The sequence below is a fragment of the Chrysemys picta genome, chromosome 9 (genome assembly GCF_011386835.1).
Source record: "Chrysemys picta bellii isolate R12L10 chromosome 9, ASM1138683v2, whole genome shotgun sequence".
Taxonomy (NCBI): domain Eukaryota; kingdom Metazoa; phylum Chordata; order Testudines; family Emydidae; genus Chrysemys; species Chrysemys picta.
Window position 1 is genome coordinate 32,947,463 of NC_088799.1, and position 19,518 is coordinate 32,966,980.

Genomic DNA, 19,518 nt, shown 5'->3' on the forward strand with positions numbered 1-19,518 from the left:
CTCCAGGAATTGTGTACTCCAGAAACTGACCCCAAAACACTGACCAGCCAGACTGGCCGTGTGTTACTCAACTGTGGAGTACAGTGCCCCAGTAAGATGTTCAAGCCAGGCACACGACATTGATATTGAACTCCATTAATCCTGTAGGATAATCACTGGGACTTTGAAATCTATTCCCATACTGTCACTATACTACCTCTGGGGGATTGCACTACTATCAGTGAAGTGGGATGCCTTCAGTAAAAAGAAGACAAAAAACAGGTGCATTGTACAAGACATCCACTGCAAGGATAGATTCTGCCATCCAAGAGGCAGAAACCCAGAAAGACCTTTGCCTCTGAAAATCTCTTACCACAAAATACTTTGTAGTCTTCAATGGGGGTAACAAAATAGCTGGATATGTGTATGATCTTGGAAAAACGGGTTCCTTCAGAACAAACTCTCACAGGCACTGACCTTGAATTAGTACACTAGCATAATCTAAATTGAATGAGAGGTGGAGTGGCAAAGGCTGGTGAGAATCTGAGGGGGAGACTGGGACTGAGAACCAACAGGGTAGGGAGGAGCATGTGAAGACCAACTGAACAAGGATCTGGGGTGTAGGGAGGAAAATTGGCATTGACTGAGCAGAGAAGGCAACAAGGAACTGGAGGAAGAGGGAGGAAGAGACAGAGGACACAGAGATTGGATGAGGCATCCATGAAGGGATAACAGAACTGGGAGCCAGTGAGAACAGGGAAATGTGGGTGGGGGCAACTGGAGGTCTGAGTTGGGGAGAGTGACAGATCAAATGAGGGGACAGGAATGAGGAGAGTGGAATTGGCTGGGCAAGAAGAATGGGACTGGGACAAGGAGCCAGGGGTTGGGAAGAAAAACGTGGGACCAAGACAGGTTAGCAGGGACCCTTGCCTGATTCAATGCACAGGTTGGATCTGCTTTGGGGATGAATTAAGGTTGTAGAGTAAAGGAGACTTGTGTGTAGGATGCCTGCTTCATTTACTGCAGCAGTTGGAAGGTGGTTAGTGAATCTGGCAGAGGACTGTGGGAAGGGAAAGGATGGTGTCCTGGTAAATGCTGCCCTGGAGAACTGGATCCTATCCTTGCCTCTGTCACAGGAATTCCTATGTGATGCTATACAAGTGGCTTAAACCAAACTTTTTAAAGGTGGTAACTCATTGTATTCCTCATTTGCTGGGTAATGAGATGCTGGGGTCTGATTTGTGGAAGTCCTGAGCACTCTCATCTCCAACTGACATCAGTGGTAGCTGTGCTTGAATACATGAAGTGCCATATAAAGCTAAGTACTCTGAAAAATCAGGTTCTAGGTTTCTCAGATCAGACACCCAAAACTAGTAGATACCTTTAATTTCAATCTCTCTGCACCTGCATTCCCCATCTGTACAATGGGAATAATAATATCCCCTCATTCCACAGGAGTCATGTGAAAATAATTCATTAATGTTTGAGAAACAATCATACTATAGCGGTGAGCTCCTGGAGAAGCCCTGAGGCAAATTAATAATTCAGTCTTCAGAACAGGGTTTGACTAGTGTGCAGTAAATAAGGCATGGGCTACACATTGAAAAACAGGGAGAACACACAATATTGAATAGCCTATTAATTGAGCACCTTTCATTCTGTGCACTGAATAAGGAGCCCTGTGGAAAAATTAGCACGTGATCATGTAATTAGAAGATATTCGTGGTACCTATGCACAAAGGGGCCGAATTAAGATTGTACAAACAACTTTAATTCTGGCACTTCCTAACTTTTGAGTGCTTGACTTGGAAACCTTAATAACGTTATTTTAGCTTAGTTTTTCTACGTAACATATAAAAACAGAAACCAACATATTATACAAATAACTTTGCTATTCATTTATCTACTTTTTGTCTGATCTCTTTTCCCACATACTAACTTCAATTGTAATCTCTTTTGTCATGTTTTATAAACCTGTAAAATACCATGCACCATTATGACATTATATATAAAAATAAATAATACTATTTTATTGTCTGCATGCAAGTTTATTTCTTTAACCAATTTAATGTCACTCTTAACTATGCTTGTGGCAGGAGGACCCAATTCCTTCCTCAGCTATCCAAGCACACTACCTATTGACTTCAGCGAAGGTTGAACAGCTGTAAATCATGGTAGACTTTGACCAAACATTTAACTCTGGATCTTGTTGTATTTAAGGAATGAAAAGCAGAATATATACATTTTACTGATCTGTAGAAGTCTCTCTGTTCAGAATGGCATAGTTAAAAGTACATTAGCAAATCTAGTGAACACTGTAACAAATAAGTATACAATTTAGAGCAGTGGTCCCCAAACTTTTTCCATCACTCCCCCCTTACCTGTAATGGAACCTGTCCGCACTGCCCAGGAGCCGCAATTGGAACTGTGGTCGGGGCCCGAGAGCAGAGCTGGGGGCACAGCAGAGCTGGGGGCCCTGCCTCCCTACCCCCCCAAACATTTCTCCCCACGGATTTGGGACCTTTGATATAGTTAATAAATGTTAAATTCTACAGAATTTTACCTAAAGGAAACCAACTGAATGTATTTATAGCTATAGCCTGTCCAAACACTGTAATTAAGTTTAATTAAACTACTCGTAATGTAAAAAATATTCTACTTACACTTTAGAAATTGTTTAAGGGTAGAAACATATTCTGCATATGACTTGGAGTCAGACTTGTTAAAATAAAATTCCAATGCAGTGACTGGCTTTGGTGAAATCATAAGTCCTTTTAAAGAAAAAACAAAAAGTCAGATATTAAACAACTCTTTTCATCCCCACCCTCATTTCTCAGAAAGACATTTTTCAAATTGTAAATAGACTATCTAGTATAGAATTTCAGCATTATTCTTATACTGAACAACCATATTTTGAGGGTAGATTTTTAAAATCAATTTTCAAATCTAAATAAAGTTACGATTTAAGTGCAAGCTATGATAATTAGAATTAGGGTGACCAGATGAGAGGAAGAAAATATCGGGACACATGGTGGGGGTTGGAGGGACCCGGCGCTGGAGGAAAAAAAAAAAAGCTGCCAGCAGAGCGAAATATCGGGACGAATTGCCTCCCGACCAAAGATCGGTTGGGACACAGGACAAAGACCTAAATATCGGGACATCTGGTCACCCTAATTAGAATTCATAATAATCAAAACCCACATGATTGAGAATAGAAAAATTAGCTAATCACCTGCAGTTTTAAAGTATTTTACTTATTACAGTTTTACTTTGTACTTTCCATAGTCAACAAAATTATACCAAGGCTTCTTTCTTTAAAAAGAACAGTTTTAATTTTTAGACTAGTACTGGACAGCTTCCATACCTTCAGTTTACTTACTCGGTATTTTTACATACTCTTAGGTCCATTATAAATGTGTTACATAATGGAGATACTTCTGTATCTCCTGTGCATACTTTTGAAACCTACTAATTTTAAAGAAGTGGTTTATAAAGCCAAACATGCCTTACATAGCCTCCAGTTTTACTATTATAATTTTAATTTCAGGGTGACCCAGAGAGAACAAAAGAGGACTTGCACCTTTTAAGGGAAAAAACAAAAAAACAAAAAACAAAAACCTTCTTTATAAAGTATACAGATGGCCTGAAAACAAAACCACATTGATTGTTCTTTTCACCCTTCTTCCCCACACACCAGAAGTTCAGATTATGTCTACCTATGAAGACTGTAGGCAGCAGCAAAACTAGTAGGATCAGATAGCAAGCACTGAAGAAACAAAACTTGATCTACCGAGGATACAATTATTTGCATAGTTTAAAACGATTGGTTAACCTATAAAACTAGAAAAGAAAAACCTTATAGAAAAAATTTGCTTTTGTTAAGGGTATAACATCTACCCACTCCACATCTTCAATTAAGATCTGAAAAAGGCCACCACACATCTTTTGGTAAACCCGAGAAGACTAGAGACATAACATTCTTGATATTTCCAAGTTGAAATATAAACAAGATTTTTTTCCCTTCCAAAAAAAAAAAAAGGGGGGGGGGAGGAAGAGGGGGCTGTGGATGCACTTCTCAGGCCTTCTTTATACATCATAAAAAGGAAAAGGAAGTAACAAAATCAGTTTTCCCTTCTCTGTAGGCCACTTTTAATAAGTTTATTATTTAAATATATATAAAGATAAACTTATCAGAAAGCATATGGAAAGTACAACTACATAGACCAAATCTATCAGTGATCCACTGCAAGCCGCACGTGAAGACACAGAAAATGGTGCCTTTTGTATTATTAATTATTATTATTATTATTAAATAGGGAAACAATTTAGACAAAATTAGAAGTTTTTGGAGAAGGAATGAGTTCCAGAGGCTAACATTTTATATATGCCTTTTAAAAACGCACTTCTTGACTCATTCACCTTTTCTGTGGTGTTCACAAAAGCACAGGTTCTCCCTCTCACCCCAGCAGCAGTTAGTTAACTATTTCCCAGGGCAAGACTTATCTAAATGCCAGTATGACAGTCTGATACATGACACTACAAACCCCATTTTGCTTGATGAATGCCATTTTGACAGTAAACTGCACTGTACCTTCACTGTTGCCTTTTAACCTCCATACTGAACTGGGATTCCATGAGGTGTCAGCAGAAGGCTAACAATGGAGAGCAATCAAGAGTCATTAACCTGGAGGGCATTCCATTCAAATGGACACTCCCTAGCACAATAAGCTAGCTGCACCCCAGAACCACCAGTTATCCCAGATGGGGCTGTAACTAAGCAATGTGTCACCCGACAGGAACTTGAAACCACTGGGAGGGAGGGGGGGGGAGGAGGAGTCACTTGACAGAGGGCACTTGAAACTTTATACAAAGGAGGCCCTCTCAATTTTTAAACTAGCCATTTTAAGAAGAGAGACCAGTACAAGGCGGAAAGGAGGAGAATGAGCAGAGGAGAGTGTAGGGACCCTGGAAGGATTGACTAAACTCAAAGGGCTCTGTGTATAGGTTTTGGTTGTTTTCTCATAGATCTGTCTCTCTCCTATGCTTTGTCTGTGAGTAAAGTGTGTGATTGGCTTAGAAATTCCTTTATAAAGTCTGCGTTACTTGCTTTAACTGTCACATAGTCTCCAAAGGGTGAGACAGTAATCCAGAGGATCCACTGTATCAGAGAAACTCTGGGAGCATGTAACAAACTGGGGATGCATACAGAGAACTAGCATTGGTTTCAGAATGGAGTCCCGTATCTTAGAAAGGGTTGCTATATCTGCACCCCAAGGACATGCTCGGAAACCCAGAGCTTGAGAACGTGACTGGATTCTGTCAAGACTAGGGATGTAAATATCATTTTAAAAGTCATAATTTTAATCATTTAAAAAGTTATCACTTAACTAATTAAAGGGAGAGGGCCTGGGGTTGCTCCGGCCGGCCCGGGACTGGTGGTTAACCGTTAGGGTGGGTTAATGGTAAGACTAATACTTACCAGGTTAACGGTTTAATATTTTATGTCCCTAGTCAAGACCCAGCCAGCCTAAGAGCATGTGGGATCCAAGATTTGGGACTATTACAGCAGCCTGGTAAATATCCACAAGGGGAACTAATCAATGTTTTTAACAGCCAGATTTAATGATCTGATAGCACTTACAAATAGAAAAAGCCCAAATTCTTAAACTCATTTGTATTTGGTGAATACTATTACACCCCCACTGAACAATATAAATGAAGTGTCAATTACAGAAATCAGACAATTTGATTTTTGTAACTAAATTTAAAAGAAGAATAAAAACCTTTGTCATCCAGACTGAGTGCATGTTTTAATATAAATTTAAGATTTATAGTCAGGACTATGACATGTTACACCACAAGTAAAAACATGACAGAGTTAAGTTGAAAATAAATTTCCAAGCATAAAGAGATAAACATTAAACAAGAACATGCAGTATTACTGTAATCTTCAAATATGCATACACTATTCAGTGCTTAATTTATAAAAAACACAAATTAAAAATATTGTAAGTAGTAATCAAAGAACCAGAGTCTTTAAGGTAGAAAGTTCTTTGGTTAACATACGTGAGAGCTGAGTTACAACCTTAAAAGAGACATTGCAAAAGGCATGGAGTACAACCACTTTTAAATTTACCTTCCTTCACACCTCCCCCAAGCAAATTCACAGCCTACATCAGAGGTCGGCAACCTCTAGCACGCGGCTTGCCAGGGTAAGCACCCTGGCGGGCCGGGTCAATTTGTTTACCTGCCACGTCCGCAGGTTCGGCCAATCGCGGCTCCCACTAGCCGCAGTTCACCACTCCAGGCCAATCAGGACGGCGGGAAGCGGCAGGGGCCGAGAGATGTGCTGGCCACTCCTTCCCGCCGTCCCCATTGGCCTGGAGCAGCGAACCATGGCCACCGCGGGGGTCGCAATCGGCCGAACCTGCGGACGTGGCAGGTAAACAAACTGGCCCAGCCTGCCAGGGTGCTTACCCTGGCGAGCCATGTGCCAGAGGTTGCCAACCCCTACCCTACATAATACTGGAATTGTCAGAGCCACTGTGGAACTTCATCAGAGCATGGAACTGATTATATAGTAAAGGACCTAGGGAAGGAAGTCAGAAGTTGCTTTTTTTGGTGAAGTTTCAGGATTTTTTTTATTTATTTTAACTATTTTATACACTGGAACATTCTATGGTTTTAAAGCTTAGAGAACCCTGCTGAGAACAACTGAATACCAAGGCCCTGAAAAAAACACCTTGAAATGCACAAGCAAAATTACTGACAAGGACAATGGTGATGTTTTTGCTCATGGATTGTATTGTGTTGGCGGACTTAGATAAGAGGAAGTTAATCAGTATAATAAAATACACAAAACATAATGCCAAAAAGGAAAAACAGGAGTAAGGTGACAAAGACATGATGATATGAAAATAGTGTGGACAGCAAATGTTATGTAAATTGAACCTTGGGCACGCATATCGCACAGGTTATAGAAAACTTAATGCTTAATGTTTATCGGAAGAAAGCTCATTAATATGTATTGTGGGAAGGTATAAGAAACCAAGTGAACAGGGCCCAAGTCAGAGAATACTGGACCAGAGACTGAGATAACCATCATGAAGTGTGGGAGAGCTTCCCGGTACTCCAGAACTCAGTAACTGGGGCCCCTACCTGTTCTGTGTTATCTGTTTATTATCTGTCAAATATACGATCAGAAACTGTAAGTGACAATGATTGTCTGAAAATGTATAAATTAAGGCAAAAATTGATTAAACCTGAACTGGATGAACTTGTTTCCAACCTTTTAACACCTCACTCAAATTCAGAAGAGGGTGGTACTGACTACATGTAGTCCAACCTACTTCCCCAAACTCTGGGATGTTCAAATACATATCTGTATTTTGTGGCATCATATGGGCCCATGTCTAGAATCCAAAAGTCACACACTGGCTGGCTCCATGTTCCAGGTAAAACTGTGATTATAAAACTATTCCCATTTAAGTCAATGGGAAAGTTAGGACAATGCTGAGCACTTTTGAAAATCCAACCCTCAATCCTTCAAAGAGAGTTATCCGGATTACTTATGCAAGAGCTCACCTTCTCTCAAAGGGACAATTTAAAAAAAAACTATTTGTCATAAGTAGGGCTGTCAAGGGATTAAAAAAATGAATCACAATTAATTGCACTGAAACAATAATAGAATACCATTTCTTTAAATATTTTTGGATGTTTCCTATATTTTCAAATATATTGATTTCAATTACAACACAGAATACAAGTGTACCGTGCTCAGTTTATATTTATTTTTATTACAAATATTTGCACTATAAAACACAAAAGAAATAGTATTTTTCAATTCACCTAATACAAGTACTGTATTGCAATCTCTATCATGAAAGTTGAAATGTAAAATTATGTACCAAAAAAACCTCTGCATTCAAAAATAAAACAATGTAAAACTTTAGAGCCTGCAAGTCCAATTAGTCCTACTAGTCTTACTGTTCAGCCTATCACTCAGACAAACATGTTTGTCTGAGATTTGCAGAAGATAATACTGCATGCTTCTTGTTTACAATGTCACCTGAAAGTAAGAACAGGCGTTTGCATGGCACTGTTGTAGCTGGTGTCGCAAGATATTTACATGCCAGATGCACTAAAGATTAGTATGTCCCTTCATGCTTCAACCACCATTCCAGAGGACATGCGTCCATGCTGATGACGGGTTCTGCCTGTTAATGATCCAAAGCAGTGCGGACTGATGCATGTTCATTTTCATCATCGGAGTCAGATGCCATCAGCAGAAGGTTAGTTTTCTTTTTTGGTGGTTTGGGTTCTGTAGTTTCCGCATTGGAATGTTGCTCTTTTAAGACTTCTGAAAGCATGCTCCACACTTTAACCCTCTCAGATTTTTGAAGGCATTTGGGTGGAATGCTATAGCCATCTTCTTTGCATTTTGTCAAATTTGCATTGACAGTGTTCTTAAAACGAACAATATGCGCTGGGTCATCATCCAAGACAGCTATATGAAATATATGGCAGAATGCAGGTAAAACAGAGCAGGAGACATACGATTCTCCCCCAAAGAGTTCAGTCACAAATTTAATTAATGCATTTTTTTTTTAAACGAGAATCATCAGCATGGAAGAATGTCCTCTGGAACGATGGCCGAAGCGGCATATGAATCTTTAGCGCATCTGGCACATAAATATCTTGTGACGTCAGCTACAAAAGTGTCATGCAAACGCCTGTTCTCACTTTCAGGTGACATTGTAATTAAGAAGTGGACACCATTATCTTCTAAACAAACCTGTTTCTCCTAGCGATTGGCTGAACAAGAAATAGGACTAAGTGGACTTGCAGGCGCTAAAGTTTTACATTGTTTTGTTTTTGAGTGCAGTTATGGAACAAAAAAAATCTACATTTGTAAGTTGCACTTTCATAATAAAGAGATTGCACTACAGTACTGGTATGAGATGAATTGAAAAATACTATTTCTTTTGTTTATTGTTTTTACAGTGCAAATATTTGTAATAAAAAATAATGTAAAGTGAGCACTGTACAGTTTGTATTCTGTGTTGTATTTGAAATCGATATATTTGAAAAGGTAAAAAAAATCCCGAAGTATTTAATAAATTTCAATTGCTATTCTATTGTTTAACAGTGCGATTAATCACGATTAATTTTATTAATCGTGATTAATTTTTTTTAGTTAATCGCGCGAGTTAACTGCGATTAATCGACAGCTCTAATCATAAATATGCTTAGAGATCAAATAACCTGATTCCCTGCAACATCCGCGGTAAGTATCAAATCTTCAGGCGGTCAAAACAAACAAACAAAAAAACCCTATATACTCTTTGAAAATAGTGTCTAGAAGCTATAATGGCTCTCTCTCTAGAGCTGTTAAAGTATATAATACCTGGCCATCTTCCTGGGGAAACTGAGTTATTACTTGGAACTTAACAAAATATTTGTATTCTATTTAAGAATCTACCTTCCTTAAATTGATGAGAGGTTGGGCGAAATGTTCAGTCTTGTACCACTCCATACCATTACATGGAAAACCATTGCAAAATAATTTCATAGGCTCAACATTAAGATCGGTAACAAACTCATCAAGGGTAAATTTTCAGGCCAGTACAGAGAATGAGATGCACAACTCCCTATATGCCTAAAATGTAACCATTTATTGTCCACTTCAGTTTTTGCAGAATACTAGCCACTCCCTAATTAAAATAGAAACTCAGTGGACAACTTTAAGTCAGAACTTTGCCCTTTCCTTTTTCAAATCTACACAAAGAATATATTTGCCTCAAAATAAGATCCAGGAATGAAGAAGAATTTTATTGCAAAATTTGAAAGCAACTAGTAGTTCCTAAACTATGATCAAATCAGAGCTGCCAAATATAGTTCCAAATTAAATTTTAACTACTTTAAAAAGAAAAGAAAACCTCCACCACACAAAAAGGGAGAGACACAAAATAATATCCCCATCTGAGATCTAGCATCCAAGATGAAAAGACTTAACATTTGATTTAATTTTGTCATCAGGCAACAATTCTCCGACGATCTTGTCAGAAGGTGTCAAAAGATGCCAATTCGGAGGAGGATAGGGATATTCTGCAGGGAGACTTGAATGAGCTTGTGAATTGGAGTATCAGAAATAGGATGAAATTTAATAGTGAAAAGTGTAAGGTGATGCATTTAGGGATGACTAACAACAATTTTAGTTACAAGCTGGGGACGCATTGGTTAGAAGTAACGGAAGAGGAGAAGGACCTAGGGGTCCTTGTAGACCACAGGATGACTATGAGTTGACAATGTGACGTGGCGGTGAAAAAAGCCAATGCGGTCTTGGGATGCATTAGGCGAGGTATATCTAGTAGGGATAAGGAGGTGCTGCTTCCGTTGTATAAGGCACTGGTGAGACCTCATTTGAAGTACTGTGTGCAGTTCTGGTCTCCCATGTTTAAAAAAGATTAACTCAAACTGGAACGGGTGCAGAGAAGGGCAACTAGGATGATCAGAGGAATGGAAAACCTGTCATATGAAAGGAGACTAGAGGAGCTCGGGTTGTTTAGTCTGACAAAACCAAGGCTGAGGGGGGATATGATTGCTCTCTTTAAATAGATCAGAGGGATAAATACAAGGGAGGGAGAGGAATTATTCCACCTTAGTACTGATGTGGACACGAGAACGAATGGATATAAACTGGCCATGGGGAAGTTCAGGCTTGAAATTAGACGAAGGTTTCTGACCGTCAGAGGGGTGAAATATTGGAACGGCCTTCCGAGGGAAACGGTGGGGGTGAGGGACCTGTCTGGTTTTAAGATTAAGTTAGATAAGTTTATGGAGGGAATGGTTTAATGGTAAAACATATTAGCCAAGGAATACCAAGCAATGGCAGGTAAATAGTATAATGGCTAACAGGGGTCAGGCTGGAGACTCTTGCCTACATGCTCGGGGTCTTACTGATCGCCATATTTGGGGTCGGGAAGGAATTTTCCTCCAGGGTAGATTGGCTGAGGCCCTGGAGGTTTTTCGCCTTCCTCCGCAGCATGGGGCAGGGATCGCTAGCAGGAGGGTTCTCTGCCAATTGAAGTCACTAAAACACAGGATTTGGGGACTTCAACAACAGAGTCAAGGGAAGGGGTAGGGACGGTTTTGTGGCCTGCAGCATGCAGGGGGTCAGACCAGATGATCATAATGGTCCCTTCTGACCTTAAAGTCTATGAGTCTATAAAAGATGGAGATATAAACTTCCATTAAAATGAATAAATAAACAAAAGGCTTTAATGCCCTTTCCACGGCAGAAATTGAGCTCAACATGCAACCTGATTGGTGGGAATGGCTTGTTAAGGTAAGACTGGTTCCATTCCATTCTAAAGGTCTGGGAGATCTTGAAGGAAGGGAAGAAAAATACCACGTCCTCCCTAAACACCTATTCTTGCTCATTGCCAGGGCTGACAGAGGGTTGAGGTGGTGAAAAGCACAATTGTACCAGGACCAGAAGTTCAGCCCTCACCTTCCCTCCCAAATGTCTGTGTAAATAAAGTGAAATGGGAAAGGGTTGGACCCCAGAGAACATAACATATCAGGGCCCCAAATTTCTCGATGGGCCAGGCCCTTGCTTCCTGCAGACCTTCTAAGGCTTTTCAAAAGGAAGCCCTATTAATGCAGATCTTAGGAGATCTGTGCAGGTGAGGGAACATTCCCTCCACTTTTCTGTCGACTGCTCGAGATCTGCAGAAGGAAAGAACCCATAGTGAGCCTTAAGTTCTTGTCTGGCCTCTCATAGGCACAAGCTTATTCATGGCCCACCCTCAGTCTAGATATTGGGGTGAACTATAGACCCAAATTCCATTTTGGACCATTGCACATAGGGGAGAGGTCCAAGACTAGCATGTTTTGTACTGTTAGGTTATGGAAATTAGATTCATTCACCCCAGTTCAGTTCACAGCAAACAAACCTATTTTGGACCATCAGGGGTTCAGGAGCCAACTGGGTGCTGAAGGGGGAACGATCTAAAACTAATGAGGGTTGGGGGCTCTGATGAACTTCAGACAGTTCACAGGAGGCCAGTAATCAGTTTCATAACATAGAAGACTACAGGAGAAAAACATCAACTCCAGCAGGTGGCCCAGGAAGCAGCTGGAGGCAGTAATATAGTGACGAAGGGGTTCTTCACTCCTCAACTCTTGCCAAAGGGTTTGGAGCATAAAGAGAGGTAGGGAGTTTCTCCTCCCCAGTTCCCCCCCATTTTGCTAACTCAAAGCCTTTGAGAGCCACATAGGAGGTCTGCAGCAACAGAACTCACCTCCACAAGATGGTGGATAGGCACTGTAGTTAGCAGCAGTCTTTGTAGCCAGCAGACCAAAGCGGTATTTCCCCCCAAACCTTCTAAGGTCTGCTGGATTGACCACACCCTAGGGTGTGCAGGAACTGAAGTCTTCAGCAGACTTTAGGACCATTTTAAAAGAAAGTAAGGATAAAAATGTTAAGGTAAAATTCTATTTGCAGGCAAATATCAGTAGTCTGAGTGCATATTACCTTTTAAAAACATTAGAAACCAAAGAAAAACAAAGTTAAGGTTGAACTTTCAAAGTCCCCAAACTACCTTACCTCCATCTCTCAGAGCAGTGTTCTAAGAAAAGCCAGGAGCACATGCTAATGTATCCAATAATAATAGTGGCCACCAAAATTACAGTGCTTTATAATCATTGTCAGAGTGCCATTTTATGGTCTTCTTTAGTCACACCGTACACACACAGCTTTACCAATTCATGATTAGACAAACAGCATATGGAAAGAATAAATCATTCCTGCTTTTCATGAAAAGCTTGATCTTTCAAAGTCCCGAGGGGACACAGTTCTTCATAGGATGTACTCAGCTCTACAACTCTGTGGCAGGCAATTCTCCAAGTGACATTAGCTATTATGCCCCATATATAAATCTCCTATGTGCATATTATGCTGTTAGAGTACTTGAAAAAGAGCAGAAGTCAGTAAAAGGACAAGGTTTGCTACTGGAGATTTGTATACATGAAAAATTCTACAACTAATGTTCTATGGTTAATGTTTCTAATACTCTATATTCAAATAGAGAAAATGGTAGGCTGGCATCTGTACAGGGACAGAGAAAGTAGTTCAGGCACCTTGTTTAAGAAGTGCAACCTTGATTTTTCAATACTTGAGTTTTTCATGTTTGGGAGGGTTCTTTTAAAAAAAATTTTAAAAGGTAATATGCGTGCAACCCACTGGTATGTGCCTACAACCTTAACTTCACGTTAATGAAGATTTGTCTGGCTATACGTACAATATGATCTAAATGAAAAGCAAAAGGGAACTTTGTGCTTAATCCAAATTATTTAAGGAACCACTGAACATAACATTGATAAATGCAAAGTAATTCACACTGGAGGATGTAATTTAAACTATTCATATTTTACTGAGTTCTAAATTCAGCCTGAGCTCATAAAAAAGCCCCAATCTTCACTGTGGACAACACAATGAAGGTCTCTGCTCAATGTGCAACAGAGTTAAAAAAAAGTTGATGAATAATGGCTGGAGAATATAAAAATATTATGCCATTGTATAAAATGAATGGTGTGCCCTCATCTGGAAAACTATTTCTGGTCACCTACTCTCAACAACCTACTTCTGTAACAACCACTCCGCAGTGGCTGCTCTGAAAAAAAGCAGGAGGAACCAAGCTAACTCTACCGCAAGACATGCGATGGAACTCAGTAGTGGACTGTTTTGAGCACTATACCAAGAACTGGCCTAATCTGATGACAGTTTGTGAACAAAATCGTGAAAAAAATAGATGGCACTGTCACAGCCAAAGTTCTCAACATTGGGCTTAAGAGAAATGTTGAACACATGCTGAGTATGCAACGACAGAGTTAAATTACAAGCATTAAAAAAAATGAATGGAACAAGCACTATCTCCAGCTCATTTTCTTGCAAATATTCTCAATACTCGGTACAAAGGTCAAACCTTAACTGCTGAAGAAGAGAAGTTGGCTATGACATGGACATCCAACAATCATCCCTCCAAAATGCCAACTATAATAAACTTCAGAGCTAAGGGTGAACCATTCAAGAAATATATGTTTGCTGATAATATCTTAAAGAAAGTCACACCAGTGAAGTGGTGGAAGTCACTTAAGCACTCGGATTCAGAGACTGTTGAAGTGATAATCTCACTTTTAACAGAAGTAGCTTCTTCTGCTGGTGTAGAAAGAATATTTTCTCTTTCTTTGGACTAATTTATTCCAAATTGAGAAATCGTTTGGGACCTAGAAAAGCAGGAAATCTTGTTTTTCTTATCCAGATTATGAACAGGAAAATGAAGGTGAAGACGACTGAGTTAGCTACAGAAGGCAATATTTTAAGTTTCTCATGTTGACTTGGCTGACACAGTTGATTTAATTTTTTTTTAAATGTCATTTAACTATTTTAGTTAAACAATTTTAACATACTTGAATGTTTAACTAAATTCAAAAATTCATATGCTTGTTTTGTTAAAATATTATATGTTTGCTGCTGAAGAAAAGAATCTAGAATACATAACGTTGTTTTAGTTAAATAAAACAGTTTAAATGTCTGTCTGGTGATGTTCTCCTCCTAATACAGCATGGCAAGAAAATCCTCCAAATATTAATGATTAACCTATTGAATTGGAGATAGTTCTCCTCCCAATGACTTCATAAATATCTGCTTCAATTACCTTTGGTATATGAAATAACCAAACAATCATTCATTTTCTGATATAGCTGTAAAACGAATCGGAAAAGTTTTCAAAATAAATCACTGTTTAAAAATGTATAGTGTGTACCTTCTAAAAATGAAACCTACATCTATCTCTGAGTTGTGAAGAATATGTATTAAGGTTATAACAACCAACAAGAATGCACTTTTATGTAGAAATCCATGACTAAATCAAGTCTTCCTGACTAGTGATTTAAATCATGATTTAAATCAAACCAACCGTGCAGCAAAATATCAAAACTTAGATATGTTTATGACCTCATATTTTACTGTTGTGAAACAACTGAAAACTGCAATTTAAATGTACGGCAAAATCCACGAAGAACTAGAAAGGAGTGAATTTAGAGCTATCAGTTAGTAAATATGGTCAAAAAAAAAGCCTCTAAATGGCTTTATGCTGCAAACCTACAAAGCCCAAATGATTCACCCATTATAAAAGAGTCCTCCTTTAAAACTCTTTATTAGTCTAATTAAAACTACACCACATTGGAATATGTACTTTATCCTAAAAGGAAGTTATTAGATAAATTTTATCTTATTCTAATTTAAAATCCAGACATAAAACTAAAAGAGTACAGTTACCTGGACTAGAAATCCGGTCACGATATTTGGGAATATCTCCACTCAGGGTCTGAAGCAAAACCCACATTGTGAACGTAAAGAGTGCTGCTAGGAAACCATAGAATACCAGATAAAACAGCAAGATTAGACCTGTAAAATTAAAGAACTCAAATTAACAAAATATTTATTTTAAACTGAACGCGAGTCTAATTTTTTTACTCTGAGACTCAGGATTGTAGTTCAATAGGAGTTGGATCAGGTGCTCAGTCCCCACCACTCAAACACAGAGATACCAAATTAGATCTTCCTTGTGTTTCAGCATTTATATCTATCTATACATACACATACACACACACTCACTCCCCCCTAACATATATATAAAGTTCAGCTTTTAAAAGAAAGGTCATTCCATTTAAAAAAAAAAAAAAAAAAAAAGCTTTAACAGGAGGATGCTCCTTCCCCAGCTTCTGAGGACAATTTTTGTTTTGTTGCAGCTGCTCTTTCTGAGAGCCAAGCAACTGATTGTACCCCCACATAACAGAGACCTCTACGTGCAATGCTATATGTGAATAATCAACCAGATTACAAGACAAATGACTATACATTAGATTTTCACCAAGTTTAGAGAGCCCTGGATGAAAAAACAAAATGCTATAATCGGAACACAAATTACAACTGTAGAATTTCTCACTTGCTGATTGGAGACTATATGATGCTACTTCTGATGCAGAACTTGAGGTACATGTGACAGTAAGTTAGGTGGTTTTGCGATGTGGTTAAGAAGTTTGTAGAATACATCCAACACACAATTGGTACATCTTGCAATTATTTCTCAAGCTATCCCAGACATTGGGTTTAGACTGGGCACATTACAGAGCTCCTTTAGCAATTTTATTAACAGATTCATTTTTTTCTTTTTTAAAGCATTAAGTAAATATAGTTTTTCATTTAACTAGAGTGAACAGACCAGTGGTTCTAAACCTATTTATCACTGTGGGCCATGCGGGGACCCCGAACCTGCTGTGGGGAAGCTGGGAGCCCACCACACACGGCCAGGCAGCCAGGAGCCCGCCATGCGTGGCCTTTAGCCCACAGCTGTGTGCTAATTGGGCTGCATGCAGCCCATGGACTGAGAACCGCTGGTCTAGAGCCAAGCTTGGATTGCCCACTTCAGGTGTTTTCTGTAAGCTTTATGTACTATTAAATATTGTTAATGTAGGTCTGTGCCAATAAACTACAGAAAGTTTGTCACCAAGGGCAACTGTCTAGAGAGCAAAACTGATAATTTAGATAAACAGGCAGCTTCATGGACAAGCTTCCCCCATCCTCTCTAGTATCTCCCAAAATCAATAGAAAAATTAAGGTTAGTAAGAAGCTACATTATACTGTAGCATATCAAGCCAAAGCTAATGTTTGCCAATGATTCAAGGCATTTACTAAATATATTTCTATATCATATTATTCCTATAAACAGCATTCAAACAAATTAGTATTAAAACGTTACTTCTATTGCCTCAAGCTTTGAAAAATCATGATGCTTTCCAAGTTACCACATGGATATAATCTGTGAAGGAACAATGTGTGTGGAAAAGGAGGGAGGAAACCGGACACAGTCACTAAGGATTTAAAGATCTTAAGTAACACTGCTGGGTTGCAACTGGCTGGAATCCTCATCTTGGCCTAGTCTGCTATGGAGTTAACAAATTGAATATTTTTTAAAATGGCACTAGCCTTTAGTTAAATAGACTGAAAAGGCTTTAAGATGACCCAGATATACAGGGTTATGTAGTTTTTTAATTTTGCCAACTGGTATTCTTTAACATACTATTTCAACGCAGGCTTGAACATTTCATCACTTCAGTTTTTCACCACATTGGCAATAGTGATTAATGTTTTACAAAAATGAAAGTGACACAAGGAAGCTTTTGTATGGAAAGCTTGGAAGAAAGTATGTGCCCGCAAGATAAAAAATGATGAATCGTGCAATTAGTTATGGACTGCTCCTCTGAAAACCTGCGAAGGAGAATAATCTACATTTCAAGTAACTGTCTAGTTACACAATCTCATAGGTCCTAAAAATAACTAGATACGACACTCTGCAGTAGTACTATTAATGTGCACCTTTGCTGTGTAATGAGGCAGAAGGCTTTCACCTTAGAAGTGCTGCATCACAAGTCAATTTGAGGGTAAAGGATGCAATTACCCATGTAAAAAGTGATGCCTATCAAAAATGGCTTAGATTGAGCTGTAAGTTTTTACAGGAACGTGGTCCATTCTGGAACTTTGTAACTAAAGCTATTCCAGTACTCCATTTACAAGAGCATATTCTGTGCATACAAAATAAAATAGTCAAGTTTGGTAGATTTTCTTTTAGTACATTAAGCGTAGCTGTCTCAAGTAAACCCACAGAAAGAGTAATTTAGAATTAAGGGTGAATAATTGTCCTAAACTCACCTAGATGTGAGTAGGTATTGCAAAAACATTTGAAGAGTACATAATTTTGTGTGCTGTAATGTTTACATATAGGGCCTGAAGAAGTCCACAAGATTATTAGCCACATATATGCGCCAATATAACAGATGGAAAAAACAGTTACCTTTTCCCTAACTGGTGTTCTTCGAGATGTGTTGCTCATGTCTATTCCCCATTAGGTGTGCATGCTCGCCACTGGCACCAGAAGTTTTTTCCCTAGCAATACCCGTAGGGGGGAGCGCCCCGCCCCGACCTCTGGAGTGGCGCCTGCCTGGCGCAGTATAAGGGGAGCTGCGCATTCCCCCACCCTCAGTTCCTTTTTGCCAGACAACTCCAACAGAAGGGAAGGAGGGTGGGATGCGGAATAGACATGAGCAACACATCTCGAAGAACACCTGTTACGGAAAAGGTAACACTTTTTTCTTCGAGTGATCGCTCATGTATATTCCACAATAGGTGATTCCAAGGTATCTCTGTTGGAGGTGGGTAGGAGTTCACAAGTTCCCAGGACGGAGGACAGCCCTGCCAAACCCGGCGTCATCCCTGGTTTGGGAGACGATCGCATAGTGCAAGGTGAACGTGTGAACCGACGACCATGTGGCGGCCCTACAAATGTCCTGGATGGGGACGTGGGCCATAAAGGCAGCCAAAGAGGCCTGTGCCCAGGTCGAGTGCACCCTCACAATGGGTGGCGGGGGAAACACCCTCCAGCTCATAACAGGAACGGATGCATGAAGTAATCCAATTGGAAAGCTGCTGACTGGAAATCGGCTGGCTCCTCGCACGCTCAGCCAAGGCGACAGTTGCGAGGACTTTCTGAACGGCTTAGTCTGCTTGAGGTAGAAAGCCAGAACCCGTCGCACGTTGAGCATGTGGAGGCAGCGTTCTTCACTGGATGCATGAGGCTGGGGCAGAGGACCGGTAGAAAAATATCCTGACCCATGTAGTAGGCGGAGACCACCTTTGGGAGGAACGCGGGGTGTGGGCGGAGCTGGACCTTGTCCTTATTAAAGACTGTGTACGGCGGTTCGGAGGTCAGGGCCCTGAGACTCGCCTGGCTGACGTGATAGCAACCAGGAAGGCCACCTTCCACGAGAGGTGAGACTAGGAGCATGTGGCCAGTAGTTCAAACGGGAGCCCTGTGAGATGAGCCAACACCAGGATTAGGTCCCACTGTGGAACCAGGAGTCTAGAATATGGGAAAAGACGGTCTAGACCCTTAAGGAACCGGCCAGTCATAGCATGGGAAAACACCGTGTGTCCTTGCACCGGTGGATGGAAGGCCGATAGGGCCGCCAGGTGCACCTTGATGGACGAGGACACCTGGCCCTGGGTCCTCAGGTGGAGGAGGTAATCAAGGATAAGTTGGATCGGGGCGGTCACCGGGGAGACACCCTGGTCTGCCGCCCACCAAATAAGAGCAGCGAGTGGAGGGCTATCTACTTTTGAGGAAGAGGCGCTGAACTTGCTCGGAGCATGTCCTTTCCTCTCCACCTAACCAATGAGCAGTCACACCATAAGGTGAAGACCTGCTAGGTTGGGATGGAGGAGGCGGCCCTGGTCCTGTGAGAGCAGGTCCGGGCGGCGCGGCAACGGCCACGGCCACAGCGGAGCTACTGCCAGGCCTGTGAGGGTCCCGTACCAATACTGCCTGGGCCACACCGGGGCAATCAAGAGGACTTGGGCCTTGCCCGACTATCTTCTCCAGAACCCTGCTGATAAAGAGAACAGGGGGAAGGCGTAGA

The 19,518-nt window shown here is 40.3% G+C and overlaps 1 protein-coding gene across 2 annotated transcripts in view; it reads right to left on the bottom strand.

The window, feature by feature from the left end:
- ATP1B3 (ATPase Na+/K+ transporting subunit beta 3) overlaps positions 1-19,518 on the bottom strand; it is a 60,759-nt gene that overhangs the window by 24,346 nt on the left and 16,895 nt on the right. Inside the window, exons 2-3 of one of the 2 annotated variants that reach the window (XM_005303263.4) lie at positions 15,323-15,451; positions 2,643-2,750 (exon numbers count right to left, since the gene is read on the bottom strand). In XM_005303263.4, coding sequence (XP_005303320.1) covers positions 2,643-2,750; positions 15,323-15,451 — 237 coding nt within the window. The remainder of the gene's footprint in view (positions 1-2,642; positions 2,751-15,322; positions 15,452-19,518) is intronic. The other variant, XM_065556934.1, reaches the window with a different exon arrangement.